The sequence below is a fragment of the Thunnus maccoyii genome, chromosome 15 (assembly GCF_910596095.1).
Source record: "Thunnus maccoyii chromosome 15, fThuMac1.1, whole genome shotgun sequence".
Lineage (NCBI taxonomy): Eukaryota > Metazoa > Chordata > Actinopteri > Scombriformes > Scombridae > Thunnus > Thunnus maccoyii.
Genome location: NC_056547.1, coordinates 4,823,726 through 4,849,833, shown reverse-complemented (window position 1 = coordinate 4,849,833; position 26,108 = coordinate 4,823,726). Strand labels below are relative to the sequence as shown.

The window sequence follows — 26,108 nt, the reverse complement described above, 5'->3', positions numbered from 1 at the left end:
TGACTGTTCTCTCTCTGTCTCTCTCTGTGTGTGTGTGTGTGTGTGGTTCCTTTTCTCTCTCTACTACACAGTCAACCTTTTCCTCTCTATCTTTATTTTCCTTCATCTCCACATCGTTCTCAATCAAACATCAGAGCTTATTTTATGTCTCAGTGTTTCTTCTCCCATCTGTCTCAGGATGTGTGTGTTTTTTGTTGTTGTGCTTCATGTGTGTTTCTGCATGAAACTGTCAGGATTAAAGGACCAGTTTGTAGAATTTAGTGGCATCTAGCAGTGAGGCGGCAGATTGAAAGCATGTAAGAGAAGCTACAGAGAATGCAAAAGGCCCTCTCTAGAGCCAGTGTTTGGTTTGGCCGCTCTGGGCTACTGTAGAAACATGGCAGTGCAGCGTGTAGATATAAAGGATCATTTTAAGGTAATGAAACACAATGATTCTTATTTTCAGGTGATAACACACTAATTAAAACATACCGCTAGTCCATCCCGCTAGATGCTAGTGAATTCTACAGACTGCACCTTTAAAAGAGAGCGTACAGTTAGTGGATCAGGATAGCAGCCACCCTGTGAAAGACGCACTAATGAGTTTTTATCTTTTACTACAGTAATTAAGTTTTCAAACGATGATGACAAATGTTAAAATGATAACGTAGAGCGTCTCACCAATACCTGCAGATCAAAAAGAGAAAGCCCAGCATGTGGCGCCTGTGAAGTGATGCTGGTGAAACACACACAAAAAAACACACAAACACACACACACACAGCAAAAATCCAGAGCCTGTGTAAAGGTAATCATTATCACTGATGAGCTCTCTGCAGCCAGGAACAAAGCATATTATTAGGCCAGCTATTCTGAAGTGACATCCTGATGTATACAGAAATTGTTTGGACACAGTGTTTGTGACATTAGAAAGGCGAGTTAGGCTTTAAATCTTCCTACAGAGGAGTTTTACACATTTGCTCTTTTCACACTCACTCTTAACACCGTCGCACAGCAGCTGGGAGTCGCCCAGTACCGCCACAGCACCATCATCTGCGGCTTCACTGGAGCAGCTGTTGATTGAGTGCCTTGCTCAAGGACACCCAAGGGTAATTGGGTCCCTCCTCCCCCCCTCACACACACACACACACACACACACACACACACACACACAAATTATCCAGATTCACCACTCCTGCAACTCAAGAAGCCGTGACCAAGTAGGAAGGTTTTTTTTTTTTTCTCTCCTCCTCAAATGCGAACACAGAGATGAGAGCTTTAAATGGTGCAGGGACTTTACATCACTGCTGTTGCTATGCAACACAACATCTTGGAAGCGATCTAATTAGTATTAGGTGGGTAACCTGCAGAAACAAAGGAGATACTACTGAAAACGGTGAACGCAATCATGAAAAATAGCTGTTGACCTGTTTGCTCTTGAGAGAGAAGGTGATTATTGTGATTACGGAGCAGGTGTACCGGCATGTTCAACATGTGATGCTGATATAATGTAAAGCTGGAATATAGACTTTAGCCACATTAATATAAGGAAAAACACACACTTAAGTATTTAAATTGTATGAAAACAAAAGCAATACCGTCCACAAGTGGTTTCCATCACTGATTAAAGGATAATGTCAACAAATCAACATGCAGAGCCAAACCAACAACCTACAGTACTGACAAGTATTGTGTGTGTATCTAAAGCCTGATATATCTTATTCCTCTGTGCTGTAGACCTCTGATGTTTTCCAAAAACTATTATAAACACGTCAGCGCCATGAAGATTGTGGGTTACGGTAATTTGTTTAGAAACGGCTCCAAAGACTAACGACAGCCATCATGTTTTCAGTCTCTGTGTACGTATAAGGCAGACACCACTGAGCACGTACAGGAACGTGATACTGTTTACAGAGCTTTGCTAGCTTATCGCGCTACATAACACAACCTCTTGACTAAAGTTCTTTGAGGAATTTACAATGTAGTAAACCCCAACAATTAATTAATTAAACGTGAGGTTTGTTGACTGCAAAAAAATGATTCAAGGCCTCACTGATATCAAGCTAACGGCACAGTTTATTATCGGTCCTCATGTAGAGTGTTTCTTTTCCTGCAGTTCTGGATGTCTGCAGTGGCCACCACCATGCCCATCCCATCTGGAGCCTTCATGCCCGTCTTTATTCTGGGTGAGCAAACACACTTGACACATTACTGGTATAGCATGTGATTATTATTGTGAAAATGTAAGGAAAACAACATTATTGCTAGTTGTTTACTATCTAAAGTTAAGTTAAACTGAAGTTAGAAAACATTGCTTTCCTCCTGTTCATATAGTGATATTTGCCCAGACTGACAGATTATTATAATACAGATCAAGGATTACATTAGAGGAATTAGTGCTTATGTGCAGCAGTTTCCAGCTCGTGTCTTGTTTTTTGTCTCTGTGAGGTGTTGGGAGCGTGACCTTTACCAGTGCTTCACTTTAAAATATTCATCATTACCAGCAGTAAACAAGTTGAATGAAAGAAACTCGGCATATGCCGGGTCATGTCGCGTGCGTGCGTTCGGTTTTAAAGACGTGATCTTTCGCACCGTCACGCAGAGAACATTACAGGAGAATAATAAACAATGAAAAGCTCTGTAGTGTTTCTGTTCTGGACATTTTCAAAAATGATTAGTCACTTAAATGAATTCGACAGCTACACTGACAAAACAGTTTATGTGACGCAGTTGAAATAATAATAATAATAATAATAAGTCACTACTGTGATATCTTCACTGAGGAAGATGATCCTGTTGGAAGTGATTTATTTCATCAGCATTTCCACCATCTGCTGTTAGTAGAAACACTGAAGACTGTTTGATCTGCTGATGTCTGATGTAAAACGCAGTTAAAAGACCAACACATGTTTTTGTTTGTTGACAGTATTCATATGATTTAATTACAGTAAAACGCCACTTACGGCATTCTCCCATCTTCCAAGGTTGATCTTTTATTTTGAGGATATGTTTACTTGCAGCAGTTTGAAAGCTAACTTTCAGTTTCTCTTTGCTTTTGTAGGAGCTTCGTTCGGCCGGCTGGTGGGAGAAATCATGGCCACCTTGTTTCCTCACGGGATCGTGTTCGATGGCATTCTGTACCGCATTATCCCCGGAGGGTACGCAGTCATTGGTTAGTCTCCCTTTCCTCCTCTTCCCTCCTAATCCCTCCTGTCCTCAGAGTGTCTCCAACTGCAACTTTCAATCAAACCTCCACTTATGACTGACCTGACTGACAACATGCAGGGGCAACGTTTGAGAACCGTGTTCATTTGTGCTCCTGACTGTTTAAGACTTTAAAAACCGTGAACCCATCCTTTAAGGCAAGATTTGATCAATACTATCACTGTCACATCACTCGTTTGTATCGGCTCTGCCTTTCTAAAAACCCATATCAAGCTGTCCCCCTCCCCTCTCCTCACCCCTCTTCCTCCTCCTCCTCCCCGTCTTCCTCTTTCTTCTCCTTAACTGTCTACCTCCTGCGCCCTCAGCTCGTCAACAGCGGTCAAGACGTCCTCTTCCTTCTCTCCTGTCACTTCTCTCCTCCTCCTTTAACTTCTCCTCCTCCTCCTCCTCCTCCTATCCTGTCAACCTCTCCGGCCCCTCGACTTGTCACTTGTTGTTAAGTCGGCCTCCCCAACTAATCCTCCTCCCCCCTTTTCTTTGTCATCCTCTCCCTCCTGCTATTCCTCCTTTCCATCAGAGCATGTGGTGCCTCTGCTCTGACAGTAAAATGTCACCGTGATGTTCCCTCCACTGTCCTCACCTCAGCCACTGACCCAGAAACACGGCCCTCCTTCAGTCCTCCTCCTCCTGTTGCCCTACAAAGCTCATCCCTCATCCTTCCTCCTGTTACTCCTTCCCTTCCTGTTCTCTTCTTCGTTTCATCCAGCTTTTTACTCTTCTCTTTGTCATCGCTCGCTCTCTGATATCCTTCTCGTGACCTTTGTTTTCCTGCCACCTCCTGTGTAACTTCTTATTAATCTATTTTTGGTTTAAGCATCCTTTTTGTGGAACTTTCTCTCGCTGCCTTTCCCTTTTTCACTCAGCTGTCCTTTCTTTTCTCCCTCATCCCCTCGTCCATTCTGTTCTTCTCACTCCTATCCTACTCATGTTTGATTCTCCTTTCTTCCTGTCCAGTCCCTCCTCTATACCTCCTTCCCATTATCTCCTGGTCTCACGCTCTATCTTTTAGCCTTTTCTCCACTTTATTATTATTTCTCCTTCCTTTCCCTGCTACCCATCCCATGTTTACTCCCTCCATCCTGCTTCTACTCCACCGCTTTTCCCTCTACTCCCCCAATCGTCTTTTTACCTTTCCTTCCTTCCTTTTCCTCCTACCTCTTTACCTTCCATCCTCCCTCCTCCCTCCTTCCACCTCAATACTTCACCCTCCCTCCCTTCCTCCCTTCATCATCCCATCCCATGTGTCTGACAGGAGCGGCAGCGTTGACGGGGGCGGTGACTCACACGGTGTCCACAGCGGTTATCTGCTTTGAGCTGACAGGCCAGATCTCACACATCCTGCCCATGATGGTGGCAGTAATCCTGGCCAACATGGTGGCCCAGGGCCTGCAGCCCTCCCTGTATGACTCCATCATCCAGGTCAAGAAGCTGCCGTACCTGCCGGAGCTCGGCTTCGGGCACATGAGGTCTGTACACGGTTGGATGTTATCATGTGTGGGGAGGATTAACGAGGTCGTCCTCTGCTGTGGAGTTTGGCTAATTCGATTTTTAGGAGACGGTCTTTTCTTGTTTTGCTTTTGCATCTCAACGACTTTCGCCTGATGTCCTGCATGAATGCAGCAAGCAAACAAATACGTCCTGTTTCTGTGTAATCTGTGTTTACAGTAAAGGTTAACTGCTTGTACAGTGCTATTTTTTTCAGGGCATGTTTGTGTTGATTTGTATATATTTCTTTCAAACATAACGTGTATGTGTTCCACAGCCAGTACAACATCTTTGTGGAAGACATCATGGTGAGGAAGGTGAAGTTTATATCCTCTCAGTCCACCTACAGAGAAGTCAAACTCCTCCTGGACACCTTTACACTCAAAAAAATCCCTCTGGTTGATTCAAAAGGTAAAAAAGCTTCATTCTGAATTTCATCTTAATTCATCTCAATGTGAAGAGAAATGTGTTGTTACTTCATATAATGGTGCAGAGAGAAAGTTTAAGTATTTTTGTCAAAGTATTAATGAAATCATGCAAATGAGCATCAAAGTTCAGCCGCTATCAAACTCCGTATGATAGTTGAGATGATTTTCCTTCCTGTTTCCAGATTCTATGATCCTATTGGGCAGCATTGATAGGCTGGAGCTGCTGGCTCTCTGTGATTGGTGGTTGTCACCAGAAAGGCGGCTCCTGATGCAAGTGAGGACAGTCTCAGGCTGCATTTGTTGAAATGTGTATTTTTGTTATTTAGTTTTCAGTCAGGGGCTCAAACACAGGACCCTTTAGATACTGGACACTCAGGTGTTTGCATTAAAAACATATCTCGACATATTGAGCTTCACTCTATCACAAGCGGAGCAGAGCAGGTGAATTTAAATGCAAGAGACGGCCGTCAGGCAGACCACCAAACTGAGCAGACCACTCGACAAAGACTGAACTGAAGACTGGACTGAAATACTAACTAAACTAATGATCAGAAGCTCAGGTGAGGGGAGCGAGGTGACGAAACAGGAGAACAGACAGGGAGGCGATGGGCTGGGGGGAAACACTCTGCAGGGCACAGCTGATGAGCTTGACGCAGGGCGTGTGTGGAGGGAAAAACAGGCTGGAGAGGAGCGCAGGCACACAGGAGGGAAACACAGAGCAAACAGAAAACACAAACGTCCTCATCACTAAGACTGAGTCATCTGTGTGAGTACAGAGCGAAATAAAAACAAAGACAGACTGACTAATAAAGACAACTTAATATCACGCCTCCTCCAACACAGTCTGGTTTTAACATAACAGGGAGGAACAGAGGAGACACAGAGACGCACTGTGACAGAAAACTTAACAGGATTAATAAGCATGAAGAAGAAGTGGAATTTAACAGACACACAGAGTGAACACAGGAACCCAAAAACACAAAAACTATGAATCCAACACCTTCAGGCTTCAAATAAATAGTAAAGAGTTCAGTAAGAAGCCTCATGAAGTTAAAGAACTTCACTCCAAGGTGAATTACACTCTTATATCATTGTGATAAACACAATAACTGAAGCCAGTTACTCTGTACAGGCTGTACAATATTAGAACTATGTCTGAACATCGCAGATCCATTAGAGATTATGATAAATATTATTATCACCAATGTGTTAAAAAACAAAAACAAGCAGTGTTACGATTGATTTAATTATTTACCTGAATAGCTCAACAGGTCATGTTTAATTTACACGGTGATTATGACGCTACATTAGGCAGCACAAGTACCACTTTTAGCCAAAGCTGTTTTTTTTTACCCCTTGTTTCCATGGAGACAGACCAGGGTGCCAAAAAGTAAAAGACAAGCCACAGGTGTCAGCGTTTCACTAAAATGCGCTGGAAATTAAACGATGCACTTTCACAAACATCCTTCACTGGAACGAGTGGAAATGTAGATGATGTCATAGACGAAGCTGCTGCAGTCTGGCTTTTATAGAGATGATGTCATCCAGCAAAGACAAACAGTCATAATACTGTGTTTCCCTTAAAAAAAAGCCCAGAAGAAGAGACATCACATCCTTGTGCAAAATGTGTAGAGCTGCAACAATTAGTCAATTAACAGATTAGCTGCCAACTTGTTAAATTAATTGTCAACTATTTAGATTACGGATTAATCATTTTGTGTAATTATTTAAGAAGAAAATTGCTAAATTCTCTGATTCCCACATGTGAATATTTACTCATCTGTTATAGTAAAGTGAATATCTTTGGCTTGTGGACTGTTGCTAGTGAGAAAACTAGACATGTTAGGATGTTATCTCAGACTTTTTCACAATTTTCTGACATTTTATGGACCAAACAACTAATCAATCAGGTAGCACATGCTTTTCATGCTTTTTCACACTGAATTCTGATAATATGACAACCGCCGTCTGTATTGATCTGTTCACCTGGATTTGGATTCAGGGTCGCAGTCTACAGGAGCAGAATCAGTCTGAGAAACACAGCTGGGAATCCTTCGCCTTCGTAGATGAAGAGGAAGAGGAGGACGGAGAGAAGGTGGGGCTCCTAATTCGCCACCAGTATTAAGAGTATCCTGTGCCTACATAGTCAGAGGTGGTTTGTTTCAATTTTCAGTTAAAGGTGCTGTTTTATCTCAACAACTTGTAGTTACATGTTAATCAAGTTGTCCTCTGCAGGGCAGCCCGATGCAGGAGGAGAGGAACGGCCCGCTGCCTTCTCCAAAACCTCAGGAGCCTTCATCCAACCACACCGCTCCTGTTCCTGGAGAGCAGACTGGTGAGTTTCGTCTTTATATCTAGGGCTGTAGTCAACCAGAGAAAATGTTGGTCGACTAAAATCCTACATAATCTTCAACTAATCGATTAGTGGCGGGGAGGGGAGATTTATGGGATTTCTCAGTTTTCTATTTCTCTGTTTAGCGTCTTTAGGCTAACCCATTGTTGCTAACTTTGGAGCTAACCTCCTTCACTTTTCCAGCACTTGAGGAAACAACAGACGTGACTGTTTAGCATTTATTAACTGACACACTGTAGTCTGTGCCGTACATTTACTGCCAGACTGACAACTTACTACTAACCTTTTCCTCTGCCCCGCTGTCATCCACTGTCACTTCTCTGCCGCTCACTCTTTCCCGCTTGCTACACAAACATACTCCTTAACGGAGTTACGCGACCAGTGGTTTCCCAGACAACGACACAGAGGTTGACTCATGTACCCAACAGCGCTGCACAGACTCCCAAACGTTGTCGATTTCCGAATGAATGGATATTTGGTGTTCATTTTGGCATTAAAAAATGTTTTTTTGGCCTGGCGAGGGTTCTACAGCCCTAATATTTACCTTCTTCATAAAGTCTTATGGGAGAAGGTGCTTGAGCAGTCACAGTGGTCTAAATAGGATGTTATAAAAGAATCAACAACTGTCTCCAGGTCAACAAAGGATAAAAAGACCTTTTGGAGTCCAGTTGAGTTTGAGTTAATGCCACCCTCCACATGGAAACACATTAAACTGTAGAGGACAATTACAATCTCTGAGCTCTTTCGTGAGATCTTCTTTAGCTCCGTTACACATGTGGAGTTATGTGTGTGTGTGTGTGTGTGTGTGTGTGTGTGTGTGTGTGTGTGTGTGTGTGTGTGTGTGTGTGTGTGTGTGTGTGTGACAAGAAGGCGAGTCCAGGCATTGAAAGCCTGGCGGTGGCTTGTCATAGTAATATTGATTCCCTTCAGACAAGTTTTGCTCACTAGGGAGATGTAATTGAATTTATTCTTTTCTACGCCCCCCCCCGACTTCTCCTCCGAAAAAAAAAACATGTCAACTGATATGACTAAGCTTTTAGTCAGAGCCCAGATGGTTATGTGAAACTCACCGGCTTCACATATGTGTTGTCTAACACACAACACACACACAAAGGTCAAACACATCATATCCAAACACACACTGTTGTTTGTGTTGTTATGAAGCTGAATATTTGATGAGCAGGTTGTCGTTTGTTTGTGTCTCATTTCACTAATACAAAGATGACACGCACATGTACCATTTTTCTTAGTCAAGACTTGGAAGTGTGTTAAAGTGATTTTGTAGAGAACTGGGAAGCCATTAATCACAACAAGCAGCTTTTCTTCCACTTTGTTTAAAAGTTATTTTTGTCAGTGTGTGATTGGTTCTCACCATGTTGTCGCTCTCGTCCGTTATTTACATAAAGAAGAAGGTTTCTCAACGTCCCCTCACTGCGCTGCCGGGCACCTTTATAATCTTTTAAGCCTGGCAGATACCGTACGGATTGAGCCTGATTGGTCGGTCGCCCTCCACTAATTTCAGAATTGGGTAGAATTTCTGCTAGATTAGGTTTGTCGTTCGACATGCAGTGTGAGGTCACGTCGTCCCAATTAATCGCCTCAACGATCGACGATCCGGCTGTCGGACCATCAGTCGGATTTCCGGTGTGTCTGAAATCTTTGAACAGTTCCACAGTCAGATTTTCATCCATCATACTGTTAACTCTAGCGATTACTGGAGTATTTTACATGTTGTAGACGTGACAGAGACTGCTGAGATCAAACTGAAGCCTTCTTATGCTCTCATCATAGCAGAACTGCTCAAAATAACGTTGCTTTTCTCTCCGTTTGTCAACACTGTCGAGGATGCCTCCGCCTCGCTGGAATAAGCTTTATCGGGATTATCGATGGACAAAAACAACCAGAATTTCTTTAGTGAAACTGCACAGTGTCTGCTCAGCTTGAGTTATGGTGGCTGTCACCAGTGTGTACAGTAGTAACAACTGGAAACTTCTTAATGCTAACGGACAAGAAAAATTCCGTTAATTCCACATTAGCTGCACCCTGCAGCCGCCCAGATGTCCGTCAAAGCATTTAGTTCCTATCTGTTTGATGAATTCGTCAGCCTTTCACACAGTTTGCCATATTGTCTTGTTTGTTTGTCTCTCCGCCCTCAACAGATGTCACACATTTTGACTTTAATAACTTTCGCTACTTTAACAGGAATAAAGGAATGTTGGGCAGCATGTCGGCTACAAATAACCAGATGGCCTTTGTGTATCTATCGTGGCGCGCCGTGAACTCCTCAGCAGCCTATCAAACACAACAGCAGACATTTTTCCCCACTGAAACGGTATCCAGGCAACAACAATAATGGGTCGGTCGGGTTTGTCAGGAGTCTCTTCTCTCAAAAAAAAAAACCTCCATTTGCTGTTAGGCTTTTCTGTCCAAAGGCTGCAAGTCTTTCAAAAGTCACATTTGTATAATTTATTGACCTTCACCTCTTTCTCTCTTTCTCTCTCTCTGTCAGAAAAAGGTCCTCTGCAGTCTGTGAGGAAAACACTCAGGAATCTCTTCACCCCTAAGAGCAGACAAGCAGAGGGACAGTCGCAGGTGTGTGTCTGTCCACGTACGGTAAACATCTATAAGACGTGTTGGTAATCTTGCTCCTTGTGTGTTTTACATGTCTTAAAGCTTTTCTAACTATTCAGAGATGTTCTCAGTAGCCGAGACATTTTCCCTCGAGTTAAGAACCATTGAAATGCAAATAAACCTCCTCATTTGTTTGGCAAAGCTGTCCCAAAACCACAACCTCACACTGGCACACTGAGGATATAAATATTTATCCATTATTTATTTATTTATTTTTTGTGCTGGGTGAATTTTTCATTACGGGGGTCTGCTTTCTATTCAGGCAGATACTCTTTATCTGATTGACAGAGGCACACGAATACACAGACAAACTCCCCAACGTGGAGAATCTTTCCCTCTGTCATGGAAATGCGGAAGCCAGACACTGGAGGAAGAGTTATTATTCGTCCTGGCAGTGCTCCCGCCTCACAAGGAAACTAATACATGTCATCTCTTTTATACGAGCGGGAAGGAAAACCACACTGGAAATAAAGCATACGCTTGTAAGCTTGCAAGATTAGAATTTGATTTTTTATTTTTTTTTTTGTTGTGCCCACTGCTGTGGCTTGTGTATTACCAGTCTGATTTTCTATTATGTTTTTTTTTTTTTTGGATTCAATCCTATTCCTGCATGGGGATTGTTTTTACAGCTATTCTACAGCCCTGAATATCAAATAGACACACAGTGGGAAATTGCCATCAAGCGTCGAGCCAAATCCTGGCTGTGAAACAGGTATTTGTCTACATTACCAGCCACTGATGTCAGCTAACCAAACACTGACCTTTAGAAGAAACCATCCGGCCGCTGTAACGATGTCAGCGTCTCGTTTAACTCTAAGATGAGTATAATCGCTGCGGTTGCAGTAATACGACTACACAGAATGCAGAGATGTAACTGCTGATTTGTGCAGATGAGATGATAATAAAAGTGTCAACCCTTTCATTCATTTAAAGCCAACTTCCTGTGCTGTCATAGACAACTGTTGCTTTCTCGTGAGCAAGGTGACGTTATTTATTTATTTTTTTTGTGGCTTCAAGGACAGAAGCAGCCGACCCGCCTGGACAGCGAGTGAACAAATGAGGGAAGCAAAACAGGTCACAGCAGGTGTCGCACTGAGTTTTCACCAGTTTACTCACAAAAAAACCTGCCGGATATGTCGGGCAGTGAAAGATGACACGAAAAAACTGGACGACAGTAACCCGTTTATCTCTGTAGACAATTTAAAATACAGATACAGAATATTCAAATGATATTTCATACGTTTTCTTCTACAGATGGCAGAAATCCAAAAGTAAATGTTGAGTAATGAGATGAAACAAGTCAGTGGAAGTGCTGTGAATATATGAAAGAACGATATGAAACAGATTGTACTTTCCCTTCACTCCCCCTCATGTAAGATTCAGAGTATTCTCGACTTAGAGGTCACATCCAGCCTGTTTCAAAGGAACCAAAGTGAAAGACGATGCTCTTAAAATAATTCACAAACATGTCTCATCTCTCATGTGTCTTTTTTTTTTTTGTCTCCAGGAGCCCTGTCCTCCTCCCCTTTCAGACACGATGACACCAGAGGAGGTACGCTGACGATGAGTTTGCATGCTTTTACAAAGATATATGAATACTTTCTGCTAAAGAAATAGTGCTTAAGGAAAGCAAGGTCTGTGGGTAATTTTTCAGCACAATAAAACTTCATTAATTACCTTTATTGTATTTGCGGCGGCAGAATTGTCAGAGATGTTGTGATATTTTAATATCTGGGGGATAAAAGAAAACCCAAACCTATCTGTCAAGACTGGTAAATTTGGGTGAAAGGATCCTTTAAAAACCTGTATCTGTCAGCATTATGATTATTTAAAAACACATTAGCAGAATGACAGTGTGTTTACATGCACTTAAATGACTGTTTACAGTCAGCTTTTTCCAGTTAGCTGATTTCTTCACTGTCATATAAACGAGGAACCTGGTTACAGTAATCAGCGCAGGGGATTAACCTGAGAAACCAGGTAGATATAACCTGGAAAACACTGATTTTATGACCATGTACATTTACAGTATATGCATAATGGACTTTTTACAGTATGCATGTGCAAGACAAAAGACTGCAGACAGGGAAAGTAACACCAGAGCTAATAAACTAACACAAACTACACAGTAACACTGAACAAAGCCTATCTGTTAAATTGAGAATCATGCCTCTCCTCTCACTGTGCTCTCAGTCTCTCTCTGACACAGACACTCATACCACCGTGCATGTAAAAAGCGTCCCCCCATTAATCCAGGTAACCCGGTTGCTCCGGGTAACCTCGGTTGTCTAAGTGCACGTATTAGCAAAATTGCAGCTGTGTCAAGCACATGACAGCCTTTTGAACTGAAGCGTCTCTGCCAACACAAGCGAAACATATCACCGAAACACTACAGCCACCAATTCACATCCATATCACATGTATGTCACAAGTGTTAGAGATCTGTCACATCTCTTAACTGCAGCCAGGATTTAAAAGTGTGTGTTAACAGCAGCAAAACAATATCGTGTCCTCCAGTCCTCTTCCATCTGCTGCTTCCTTTACTCTTCCTGACATCGTCCCAAAAAAAAAACGCCCCGTAACACAGTCCCTGTAAATTCTACAAGACCGCCCCCCCCACCCCCCCACCCCGTCACAGCAGGCTGAGGCTTGTAGGTGAAATCCATAGAGAGGCTAAAAGGTGTCAGACATCCTAAATCTCAGAGGGGGGAGAGCGGTGACACGCAAGGACGCAACACAGAGCTTTTCAAGGTTTTTCATAGCTGCAACGGTAGCTAACCTACCTCTCCTCTCCTGCCACCACACACACACACACACACAGCTTCACTTTCACCCAAACAAAACAGCTGAATAATGTTTGAATCATATGCTTTATGTGCTGTACATGAGCCACTATAAAAATGAATATTTCCCTCCGGTTGAACTCATACGTTCAGATAGAAGGAGGGATTTTTTCCCATCACGGGAGCGACTGTGAACTAACGCCAGCCTCTCCACCTCACTGACCTTGCTTCTTATTTGCTGCTGCAGATCAAAGCGTGGGAAGAGGAAGAGATGGACAAGCCAATGGAAATCGATGAGATACGAGTTGACCCTTCCCCTTTCCAGCTGGTGGAGAGAACATCATTACACAAGGTTGGTGAGGAAAGACGGAAATAAACAGGCGTCACAGAGGTCAACACACTTTAAAATCTACTCTCATTTACATTCTATGAAAGGAGGATTTCAAGGTAGGACATAGTGTGGGAAGGGCTCATTTTAAAATATTAACTATGTCAGGTAGAGAAAGTAGGTGTAGGAATCTTATTATATAATAACGTCATGTCTCTGCTGCACCGATAGCCCCGGGGACCATCGCTGTCCACTGAACAGGTGAAACAGACACTGACTTATTTTCATCACCCAACAGTTGGTTTAAGTTTTTTAAGTGCTGCAGTGTGCGTTAGTCTCTTGGTAATGATGCGATTTACATATATATTTATATTAATAATATACTTCATGTTCGTCTTGCACAGGTAATTATTAAGTCTTTAAATCAAAAATGCAGCCAAACATCTGCCTCTGTTCCAGCTCTGTAGACTGTCCGGGTGCATTTGAGTTCCATGTTTTTTGTCAACATAACGTTACAAACTAACATTTACAAATTTTTGGCATTTATGAATCAATTCAGAATCGTAGAGGATAAGAATGATGATTCTAATGTGACTTTTTTACCCAGCCCAAAGAGAAAGACAGTTTGATTTGGGTAGAAATTTTATTGGTTGAAAAAGTAAAGATACCCTGATAGAGTTCTGTTCACATTCAGTGTTTCTCACTAAAACACAGTGTGTGTATCATTGAGGCCTGATGAACGTGTTAAATGCATTTATTTCTTCATAAAAAAATATAAACATATTTAGGTTCCTGCATACGTGTATCCTGTCTTTTGCTGGCACATTGTTATATTTCTGAGCACGAGATACAAACTAAATGAGACGTCCTACATAAGAACATTACTCCATTAAACTACAAGTGGTCAACTTTTATTTTCCCTACAAATGTCGCTGCAATCAAAGAGCTTTCCAGGAATTCAAATGATATTGATATAAAAAAAAAACTAATTTTCTTTTTTGATTCATTTATTTAATGTTGAATCTGTATTTCAAAAGTGGAAATTGGAGAATGTCATTTTCATATTTTACTGAAGGTTATTGCATGTGTAACGGCCATGGTCACTGATCACTTTTATGAATTTGCCACAGAAATGAGTATTTATTTATGTCATGAGATGTTCACCAGCAACATCAATGACATCAGTCCTTTCTATAACCCCTGGTACACATCAGGTACCTCTTGAATCAGCAGGTGTTTGTGAGGAGCACCGGTCTGTAGCAGTTGCAGTTAAGTGTAGTTAGTTAGAGTTAGTTAGTGTTAGTTAGAGTTAGTTAGTGTTAGTTAGACTTAGTTAGAGTTAGTTAGTGTTAGTTAGTGTTAGTTAGAGTTAGTTAGAGTTAGCTTGTGTCGCCTTTTTGCTCTAACTTACTAAAAGATTTCCACAGGTTCGTGCTCCAAGTATCAAAACCTGCTGAACTCTCAGCAGCAGGTTTCCTTCCTGTGTATTAAATATAAAGTACCTGACACTTAGCTGAAGCCGGCTCTTATTCATCCAACAGCTTCATTTCCATCAACATTTATTGCAGTTATTTTAGTTACAGAAGACAGTATCTCAATTTCTTTCATTTTCATTCAGATTTGTTGTTCATTACATCATAATTTGCATGAAATGACCCTGCAGTTGATTTTATTGCAGAGTCTAAATTCACCACGGACAAGAGTTGATGTTTGTTTTTATACAAGTGAAGAAGCATAAAAACTGGAACCGAGCACCCCGAGCACTCGTCAAGTCTTTTGTTTGTGTTCCCACTTTCAGCTCCTTAAGTCGTTTATTTACATAACATCTCATTCAGCCGAGGATGTAGATAACCTTGACAGAGGGGTAATGGCACATGAAAAACACTCAGGAGAGACCAGGTTTTATTCACGTCCGACTAAATGCAGACAGACACAACAAGCTGAAAACAGAATCTTATTTACAGCAGGTGAGTAGGAGGTTGTTACATAATCACCCAAGCATTCATTCTGTGAGTTGTTCCTGTTAGTTCTGAAGTAGGAAGAAAGTTTTTTTGTTTTTTTTTTAATTTATTACAAGTCATTGTGAGAAAAACTTAAAATCTTAAAACTGTATCCGAGAGGTAAACAAAAGAAGCAGCCACATTTTCATGAATCTTTATATTTAGTTGCAGGGAGCTCTTCAGTACAAACACTGAGACACAACACTGCAACTAACAAGACGTTTCCCTCACAGGAACCTTCTCAGGGGACCAAGAACTGTTTGAGGAACTCAGGAAGTAAATGTGTGTTTCCACCGGAGGAAGCAGGAACTAAATTAAGTTCCTCAATGTGATAAATGTGAGGAAAAACTTCCTGATGGTTCAGGAACTGTAGGGAGTAGAGTCAACTCATGCACCACTATTCATAAAACAAAGATGTACTCTAGTATTGATATTAGCATTAGGTACACTTTAAAAAAAAGTGTGCAAGAGATGGATAAACAATGTGAAGGAGCTGCAGTGAATGAGGGAGAGAGAGAGAAAGGAAGCAGTGATGGTTGACTGAGAGAAATCAAACTTTATTTTCTGATTGTTGGTGGTTAAATCCTAAAATAGAAATAAATGATCAAACACAGATCTTCTACTTTGCAGCTGTGGTGTTCTGGAGTTTTCTCTTTTTCCTCCGCTGCATTTCTCCTTTTTATTCATTCACTACATCTGACTCAAACATCAGAGTAACGCAGCAGTAAATACAAAGAACAACAGGACGACTCCTCTTAGGGCTGCGACGAATTATTATTATCGATTAATCTGCAGATTATTTTCACAGTTAATCAATTAAACATTTAGTCTGTAAAATGTCCAAAATATCTAAAAATGCCTGTTATAATTTAGTCCAAGCTAATGTCTTCAAATCCAAGAAAATATTTGTATATATGTGACAAAGAAAATGAGCTAAAACCAAACAAGTCAGTTGCACATTAATTTTCTCCCCACCGACTCATCGTTGCAGTTCTGCTCTGTGTTGTTGTTTCTTTGTGTGAAAGGCAGCTTCTACTGAGTCTAATATGCTTTACTGACACAGATGAGGTGGAAAAGCAAACGCACAAGAGGAGCTTTCACTTCCTACTTTAGTGCCTGAGATTAGTTTCTCTGGTTCCATAGTTCCTGGAACTTTTTTTTGGTCCAAAAGAGGCTTAAGCGCTTTGCTCAAGGACAACTCAACAATAGATGATTAAAGGAGGGGAGACTCTTCACTCTGGTTCATACTGTTTCCATCCTCACGGCACAAGCTAATAGTCAAGGATTTGTTGTTGCTTGAGGTTGAGTAAAGTGTGTTTTAAAAGGCTGCAGCTACATTATACACAAAAAGCTTATATAAACCAAATCAGCAGCTCATATCTCTAACCTGCTGCTGTCCAGCTGTGCAGTTATATTCTAATAACGTTAATTCTGATTGGCTCACATCCTCCTTAAGACAAATCTGAAGATGATCCAGGATTTGCAGGAAACTAAAGTGTGCTTCATCACCTTGTACTATTACTGTTGAGGAGTTTTTTCTCGTCTTCAGGGTGATTTTTTTCTCATGGTAATATCCGGAATATTCCGCTTATTCATGTGTATATAAAGGGCCTTTGTTATCGAGATGTGCTGATGCATACAAAGAGCTCTTTCAAAGTGTGACCTTAGCAGCACTAAGAGCAGAGAATACTTTGTGCACGGAAACACACTTCCTGCGGTTCACCTGGAGCCTCGAGTCAGTTCGCTTTCATCTTTCCCGTCTCTGTGACATCGCGTCTAGACAGAGACGCAGAGGCCTGTAAACTGTCGTCCCGGGATGAGAGGTAGAAAGTTTGACGCCTGACCTTTTTTTCCTCCGCTCTGTCTCCGCAGACCCACACCTTATTCTCACTGCTGGGGCTCAGTCACGCTTATGTGACCAGTATCGGCAAACTGGTGGGGGTGGTGGCGCTAAAAGAGGTAAGAGACTTCGTTTTTTTGGGCTGTGTGTCTTCTCTCTCTCTGATGAAGGTCATCTGGAAAGCAACAGCTAAGCAGTAAATGAAACTAACAGTTTTAGAAGTTTTCCCTTGTCTGTCTTTGGTTTTTGCTCCTGATTTGCTTGAAGTCTCATAAATCTTTTTTGAATTATGTATGAGTGTTTTGTTAGCATAATCAATATCCTCTCTGTACGTTTCAGCCTTTCTTTGATGTACTTTATTCCTCATGTCTCTACCTATTATTGTCTCCATCTTCCCTTCATTTATTCCTTCTATCCCTCCATCAAATCACCCACCAATCTTTCTCTATTTCCTCAACTTATCCTCCTTTTTATCTCTTGCACACATTTATTTTTGCTTGTTTTTCTTCCTGTCTTTCTTTCCTTCCTCCTCCAGCTCCAGAAGGCCATCGAGGGCTCCACGCGCTCCGGCGTCCGGCTCCGCCCTCCGCTCGCCAGCTTCCGCGACATGAGCACCCGCAGCTCCACCGTCTCCAAACCTCCACCCTCTTCTCCCTCCGCTCCCTCCTCGCCGACCTCACCTCATTCATCTCCAGCAGATCCCCAAGCTCCCTCGCCCTCCCCCACTACGGACATCCACCACCACCACCACCACCACCACCATCATCACCACCACCATGAGACTGAAGCGGAGGTGTGGATCGAGGGCCTGACGAGGGAGGTGGTGGTGAGCAGCAGCAGCAGCAGCGCAGAGAGCAGCAGCGACAGTAGCAGCACAGGGAGCTGCAGCTCAGCCAGTAGGAGCTGCAGCGACAACAGCAACCTCACCCTCCCTCCTTCCTCCACTCCTCCTCCAGTCCCTTCTTCTTCTACTCCTCCTCCTCCTCCTCCTCCTCCTTCTCCTCCTACTTTCACTTCCGCCATCCCTCTTTCCTCCCTGAGGCCGCTACAGGAACTCCTCCAGGGGGACGAAGACAGCGACGATGAGCCAATGGTTTAGGTTTTAGACGAGTGATGGTTATGATTTTTTTTTTTTTTTTTTATAATGGAAAACTTTTTTTAATGGTGTGAGTTTCTTCTTCTGTTCTCGATTTATTGCTCTGGTCCCCATCTACCCTTTTTCCTCTCATCATCTAAGGTAGAGCAAAGATTTCAAAGCCAACGACATGTTCGCTTGAAGCTACAAGTCACACCAGACTGAAGATGGTTAATCCCACTCTTACTGGTTCTGTCTCCTCATTTCACACACCTTTGCCTAATTAGTAGGGCTGTAGTCAATACAGGTCGACTGAAATCGTACGTAATCTTCAACTAATCGATTAGTGGCGGGTGGGTTGGGGGGGTGTAACGGGACAGTGAACTCACATTTCTCTGTTTAGCGTTTTCAGGTTATACTAACCTATTGTTATTAACTTTGGAGCTAACCTCCTTCACTTTTCCAGCACTTGGGGAAACAACAAACGTGACTTTTTAGCATTTATTAACTGTTACACTGTAGTCTGTCCTGTACATTTATTATTACCGCTAACCTTTTCCTCTGCTCTGCTCACATCCACCGTCACTTTCCTGCCACTCTTTCCTACTCGCTACGTAAACATACTACGGACGAGAGCATATCGACCAGTCGACCAGCAGACTACAGCCCTACTAACTGGTAGAGATGTCCTGAGCTGATATCTTAAAAGATTGGTATTAGCTAAAATAAAATAAAATTGCCCAGACATGCAAGTGAAAATTAGAGTGTGATTGTTTGAGCAAGTGACTGAATTTTGACGTCTTGGTTGGCAAAATACACGGATTCACTAAACTCTAATTGTAATGTTCTTTCTCATCGGCGAAGAGCAGCATCGTACAAAACATTCAGCTAGCAGCTTAGTTGGCACTGACCGTCGCTTTCGCTGGTTGACAACATCGCCGTTGTTAACTGTGTGAGTAGCTTGACGGGAGGCCAAAATGATACTTGGCTGTTGTCGGGTTTGTGTGCTCTCTGTCTGTACTCGGCCGAAGATCTGATTTGTGAGGGAAGATACCTCACTCTGTAACACGGCTGCGTTTCTGTAGTTCCAACCACTTCAACAGAATCACGTCTCTCTAGCCGATCACGTCTATTTCAGTCAAATTTAACACAAGCGTTCTTCATCCTTCATATCGTTATCAATAATCAAAGACGATCGAGTTAATAGTTTTGGACCAAGACCTTCAGTATTTGGGTGAAGTCGCTTGTGACAAACGTTTGCCAAAGTCCGAAGTGCCAGATATATATATTAGGTCATATATTTTGCTGCTATGTGAATATAAGTATCGGCAGATAACCGATATTAAAGGACTCAGATCAGCCATCCCTACTCATCGGTGTGAAGATGACACTCTGACCTTTGCTCTGCCCCCCCAACCCCCCACCCATCCATCTTTCTTAACAAAGATCTGTATGTATATGTTTTTTGATACGTGCCCTGCCTCACTCTCTCCTCATTCTCTCTCTCTCTCTCTCTCTCTCTCTCTCTCTCTCTCTTTCACACATACAGTCTGTAGGGTTCAGTTGTGGGTTGAGCCCTAGATCGAGATTACTGTCTGCCGATATCCACCGTTTATAAACTTGATACATTTTATACCAAAGAATTGACTGTTTTTCTCTAGAAACACCAAAAAGTTACCACTGCAAAAAAAAATAAAGTTTTGCTAGTTGTTCTCTTATAACAGATGACCCTCCTGTTGAGTTGTAGGTTATATAATACATCTTTTAAATCATGAAGAATTCACTTAAAACAAACAAACATTACTAAGTATTAAATGTGTAAGGATGTACTGTTAATTCTTGCAGTCCCAGTACAGGTCTGGGGTCTGATTCCCAGTATGAATCAATATTTTTTTCATCAGAATACACTGTGTTTATGAGTAAACCAGTCATGCAGTAAGACAAACTAGTAAGTGAACCCAGTGAACCTCTGCACTGTAGCTCTGTGTTACCTGATTATTAAGGTTTTTTTTTGTCAGATGAGCACAGGAGCTATTGATTTTTTTTTAAACTGGCAACAGACCATCTGGATAACAGTAGACTAATGGAGCTGCTCGGTCCACTGTGGAAGATTGGCCGAAGCCCCCAAAACGACCTCCAAATTGTGCGCTGACCTTGTGGACGCAGCCTCAGAGCTCATCTCATCACTGTTAAGTTGATAGATGGCGCAGCTAAAGGCGACTGACGACAGCCGAACCCCCCCCCCCGCCGCCCGCTGCAGAGATGCTCGAGATTTTTCTTTTTCTTTTTTTTTTTTTTCCATAACTATGACGCCTCCTCGTCCTAGCAAAAAAAATTTGGGGGTCTTTATGACAAAAAATGTTGCAGAGAAGTCAAACATCATCCTCCAAAGACAACGACAACAACATGATGGATGATTCACATGAGTAAATGACAGCTGACCTTTTTTTTTTTCACATAACACCTATATGTTAAACGAAGATGAAAACGTATGTTGACAGAGAGATATTTGTTGAACGGATGCATTAATCAACTTAATGAATGACCTCAGTAGCACAACTGATGTTTTGCATAAACCTGTCATGATGATTATTAGAAGGCATGAAGCTGCTCATGTGAACCCCCCCCCCGCCCCCCCGTCAGACTATATTTGAACACACATGAAAAATGGCTTTTATTTCACACTTTTATGATTTTTACACCCCTGCTGGGATCAGTGAGAGCTGTGACACCACAGCTAGAGCCGAAACAATGAGCTAAAACAGGCTAAACTAACTTTAAACCCAAAGATATTACAAAACGTCTGCATCATGTGTCGTCTGCTTTCTCTCCGTTAACATCTATAAAACTGAATTTTGTGTGACTACTTTAATAATTCTGTTAATCCAGGTTGTTGAGCCTTCCTTTTCTTTTCCTCCTTTTTTTTTCATTTTTATCACTTCATCATCTCCTCTTACACTGTTCTTATCTCTCTCTCATCTCCTGAACTCAGTTTCTCAGGTGCTGCCTTGAAAGTCTTTAAATCCGCAGATGTTACAAAAAAAGCTTTTCTTTATGTCTTTATGTGTGTGTGTGAAGTTAAATGTGTGTGTGTCTATTTTTTCTTAAGAGGGGTCTGTACAGATGGCTGTGGCTAATGTATTTATTTATTCATCTTTTAGTAGATTAAATGTTAATCTCAAAATTTATAAAACTGTGAACAACGTAGCTAAATAAAGTATTACTAAGTGAAATGCTTTAATCGTTCGACCTCATCTTTTTTTTTTTAAATTTGGCATCTAGGCGAGATTCGTTGTAAAAAAGGCAGACGAGACCAGACAGGCAGACGGAACAGAAGTAGAGCATTTAATTAGAAAGTTTCTCCTTTACTCAGCCAACTGGACCAAGAACTGAACTCAGCTAAGGTAGGGCAGAAATATTGATCTTTTGCTTCAGAAATTACGAGATCATTGAAAAAAAAATTATGAAAAATGTTTTCCTTTCCGTTTTCCTGTAGATATTTGATATTGTACTTTAATTTGAAGGTGTGACTGGTCCTGGTGCTTCCTCCGCAGGCTGCACTTCACTCAGCTGCCCGTCAGACCAGCTGCTTCCCTAACGCTCCGCTAGCCTCCCAGCTAACGTTAACCCCCGGCTCTCCGTGTGGATCAGGTTAAAGTGAGAAGAAGCAGCCTGATCTGACGGGCAGCTTGAGTGAAGCGGAACCTGAAGAGGAAACACCGGGTCCGTCAGGGTAAAATAGTCCGTAGAAGAGCTGCAATGTTTGTCTGCACAGATAGGAAACACCTCGGCTGACAGGATGTTTGGAAAAAAAAAATCCTCTTCTTTTTGGTTTATAACGGCAGTTGGCAACCGGTGTATTAGATGTATTACCGCCTGTTCGGAGTGTGGACCAGAGATTAAATCCTACACATTAATCCTGTCTGTCTAATAAACTCAAAGAAAGCTCTACTGCTCCACCAACTTGGCAGGTTCATTAAAGTTTTAACGCTGAGCTCCTGAACTCCAGTCTTCCTAAGTTCTTCCTTCGTGTATTGTCTGTCTTGATCATTCTTAGTACAATCTATGATTGCATGTGTAATAGTCTCCTCAGCCAGCTGGAAAAAATATGTGCAAATATTGGCATCGGCAATCGGCCACAATGAGTTGGAAATATCATCATATCGGATATCAGCAAAAAATCCAATATCGTGCATCCCTAAAAAAAAAAAAAAAACATTTTCTCAAAATCCGTGTCCTCATGTCATCAGATAACTCAGGACGGTTGTTTGTCTGCAGAGTTGATCGAGTTGATGACAACATAACAATACATCCATTAAACAAAGGTTTAATCACCGTGGACAGACGGCAGATGTGTGATGTGACTCACACAGACCCACTCTGTGCTGCTAAAAAATATTAATTAATCATTTAAGTTCAACAACACATCAAAAACACATTTGATTGCTTGTCATATAAAACTTTATTTTGATAGTGTTTCAGCCCTGCGGTTTGTTACCTTTAATTGCTTTTTGTCTTATTTTGTAAGAGTCGCTGTCACTTTTTTTTCTCAACATCTCATTTTGAGATGAAAGTAGTTTTGGGCGTTTAGTTACAGCGGACCACCGCACGAGGGATTTGAAACGATGACTATCTCATTTGTAACAGAACTTTTCTATTAACTGGTTTGCCTGAACTCATCAGAAGTAATTTAAAGTTATTGAACTCCTTTGTGATTAAACAGCACGACTGACACCTCAGATATGTGAGCGCTCGCTGCACATTTTGTTTGGTGTCATTTTTTTTTTTTTAACTCTTGATGTGATCTATGGTCAGCTCATGCACTTTGACGTTTAAACCATTTACAGGATGAGATCTCAGAGAAACAAGAGGACGAACGGAAGGACAGATGATTATCGCAGCGATCAGGGGCATCGTGGGTCTTGATCGCCGGAGTGAAAGAGTGAACCGTCCTCTCCGGCAGCCGTGTAAAAACACAGTAAAGTGTCGTTCAGTTTTTTATGTTTCTACAGGATGCTGTTCTGTCTGACTTCCTCTTGCACAATTGCACCGTCATGACAGACACTGTTATGCTTGCATGATTTCAGCTCACAACAACACAGCAACAAGCTTTTTGACTTCATGTTAATGAGTGAAGCGGAGCACACATCCATGTGAAGTCACTAAAGCATGTTGCTTTCAAGGACTTCTTCTATTATTCAGTAATTTATTCAACTGTTTTCTGATGGTTTTTGAAGTAGCAGTTACCTAAAACATACCTCTTATCACTGACTTTGTGAAAAATGAGAACAAACAGCACAAAAAAAGCCTCAAAAGGATAATAGCACTTAAAACGTACAAGGGCACTTCCATGCCTCCAGTCAATGATGGAGCCTTAACATGGCACATTTTAATGAATGAGGCTGTTAAAATGTTTGAGTGGCATCGATGACTACATGAAAGCTAACACAGCTTTGTGAAGAAAAACCTCTGACTCACACTGCAGCTTCAAAAATATACAACAGGACATTCAGGTCATGACTGTTCTTTGCATTTTCTTTGTTCCTCTGGATGTACAGTATTATATATATATATGTGTGTGTGTGTGTGTGTGTCCTGAATGTCATGTTCCATTATTCTGTGTGTGTTTGTGTATGTGCTCTTGTATGTGTTTGAGGAGACTTTCTCTGGTATTACACCTCATGAGTGAGGACATTTTTGTTTTAAAAGAGATGTTATGATTGAATGTTTTAATATCTTTTCTCAAATGTAATTTAATTCAGAAATCTCAGAGATGGATTTGTCAAAACCTGGGCAAATACAACCAAAACTATCCACTATACATGGCTACATACCTTCTCAGGTAAGAGAGAACATGTTTTTTTTGTCATTTTCAGGTTATTTATATAGTGATGATTAGGGGGAGGGAGCAACAGTCTGCCCATATAGTCTCTTTATGGGGACACAGCGCAGGTTCCCACAAGGTAAGTCTTTTAACTTTTAGCATTAAGACTGTTTTTTTTCATTGGGTTAGTTTTAGATTAGGCATGTAGTGGCTCTGTCTGTTATAGGGTTTGTCTTCAGTGAATTGATATACGTTAAAGGTCTTCATAAGTGACTAAAATGACTGTCGTATGTGTGTGTGTATGTGTGGACACTCTTGAACTTCTATCTCTGCAAGGGCTGGTTTTACACCTCAAAAGTGGCTACATGAGGATCTCAATCCCCAAGGCCTCCACCTCCCTCACACAAAAATCTCATCTAAAAGGAAGACAAAGATGAGGTTGAGACAAAGAAAAAGGTTATTTTGTACCAGCTGGATAGAATATGTAATCCAGCTGCATTGTCTGAGTTCCCCTTCCTACTCCATCCTACCTGGTCATAGCCAGCACCTGACTGGACCCCCCCCCCCCCCTGTATTTTCATTCTAATCACAGTGAGACATCCTCGACGTGTCACAGAGCCTAGAAACATGCTGGACGTTCACATCAGTCCACTATATGACACATGTTTTCAAGTAATGTAAGTCATTGCAATGTTCTCCAAAAGTGCTGCTAAATCTGAAATTCACAGCGACTTTATGCAGTGATTGGACAGGTGTGCAGAGGTGAGAACGTTGGCAGGGTTTGAGCCAGAGAGGCAGAGTTTTTTCAGTCTTAACACAACTATTTTAGGCACTTTTCATATGTAAGAATTGCAACACTATGAACGCCTTCCAGGAGAGACTGAAAATATGCTCCCATGTTATCCCCCTTCTAACAATTATCACGTCTCTCCCCATTCTCACCTCGCCTTCGAGTGTGACTGTTTATGACAGCTGCCTTCCAATATGGTCAAACTAGTTCTTTTCAAGCATACCCCCATTTTAAGACTGGCATTTGGTGAGGTTAAAGGACAGGTTCACATTTTTTCAATCACATTTTTTTTTTAATCATTCCTCCTTTTCATACCAATCACTAGAGGATCCCTTCATAATGCACTTACAATGGAAGTGATGGGGGACAAAATCCACAAAAATGTATTTAAAAGTTTATCTGAAGCTAATATAAAGCTTCAGCATCCAAATGTCTTTTTAGTGTCAAAGTCCCTCTTTTTGTTACTATACTTCCACTGCAGCTCAACAGGGAAACACAAAGAGGGACTTTGATGCTAAAAAGACTGTAAATGTGTCAGATATCCACTTGATGTGACTAACTCAGACTGCTGAAGCTGAATATAAGCTTCACATCAACTTTTAAATGACTGTGTGGACACACTGTGGATTTTGGCCTCCATCACTTACATTGAAAGCACATTTGAAGGATCTTTTAATATCCAGTACGAACAGGAGGAATGATTACAGCGAGGAAAACCTCTTTCAATGTTCATATGGACACCTGACTGTTGTTTTATGACAGACTTGAAAAACTGTGAACCCATCCTTTAAGAGTTGGGATTAGGCATGTATATGTGAAGGTTGCTTTATCTACTAACATCCTCACACAAGTATAGAAATACAGACGTGTGGAATTACTTCAGCCATGTACGACAAAACAGACCAGCACCGAGAAGAATCTGTTTTTCCAGAATATATATATTTTACACACAAACAAAGCTACATTCATACAAACATACATACTATACATACATACATACAGTCTTACATTCATACAAATACATATAAGTTTATCGGATTTTTTTTTCTTTTATTATAAAAAAAGCAATTTGATATATTATTACTTTGTATACCGTGTTATACTGTTAGGGCTAGGTCACTGTTTAAAAAGCATGCACTTTCTTTTGGTTGTGTCCTGATTAAATATTTGCAAATGATTCTTAAGTGTTTGCTTCAAGTCCCTCTCAGTACCTGATGGGTGGTGTTTACCTTCTCAGCTAGGGCCCAGGCAAGCTGTCACTCAAAAGTACATTAATTAGCATATCAAACAGCTCTGTGCACCTGCAAACATTTTCTTGTCTGACATCACAACCCACCAACAAGTGATGCTCAAAGCAACTTGAACCAAA

At 41.5% G+C, this 26,108-nt stretch overlaps 1 protein-coding gene and 1 long non-coding RNA gene across 2 annotated transcripts in view; both read left to right on the top strand.

The window, feature by feature from the left end:
• Positions 1-18,635, top strand: part of LOC121912555 (chloride channel protein 1-like) — a 51,786-nt gene extending 33,151 nt beyond the window's left edge. Inside the window, exons 13-24 of the mRNA XM_042434751.1 lie at positions 2,094-2,163; positions 3,039-3,149; positions 4,455-4,668; positions 4,965-5,098; positions 5,298-5,389; positions 7,118-7,210; positions 7,351-7,450; positions 9,978-10,060; positions 11,607-11,651; positions 13,130-13,234; positions 17,083-17,169; positions 17,586-18,635. Coding sequence (XP_042290685.1) covers positions 2,094-2,163; positions 3,039-3,149; positions 4,455-4,668; positions 4,965-5,098; positions 5,298-5,389; positions 7,118-7,210; positions 7,351-7,450; positions 9,978-10,060; positions 11,607-11,651; positions 13,130-13,234; positions 17,083-17,169; positions 17,586-18,149 — 1,698 coding nt within the window. The 3' untranslated portion in view covers positions 18,150-18,635. The remainder of the gene's footprint in view (positions 1-2,093; positions 2,164-3,038; positions 3,150-4,454; positions 4,669-4,964; positions 5,099-5,297; positions 5,390-7,117; positions 7,211-7,350; positions 7,451-9,977; positions 10,061-11,606; positions 11,652-13,129; positions 13,235-17,082; positions 17,170-17,585) is intronic.
• A 7-nt stretch (positions 18,636-18,642) lies between these two features.
• On the top strand, positions 18,643-25,049 carry LOC121912562. Its single transcript, XR_006100108.1, has 3 exons — positions 18,643-21,529; positions 22,973-23,103; positions 24,002-25,049. It is a non-coding gene; the product is annotated as an uncharacterized LOC121912562 (long non-coding RNA).
• Positions 25,050-26,108: the final 1,059 nt, after the last annotated feature.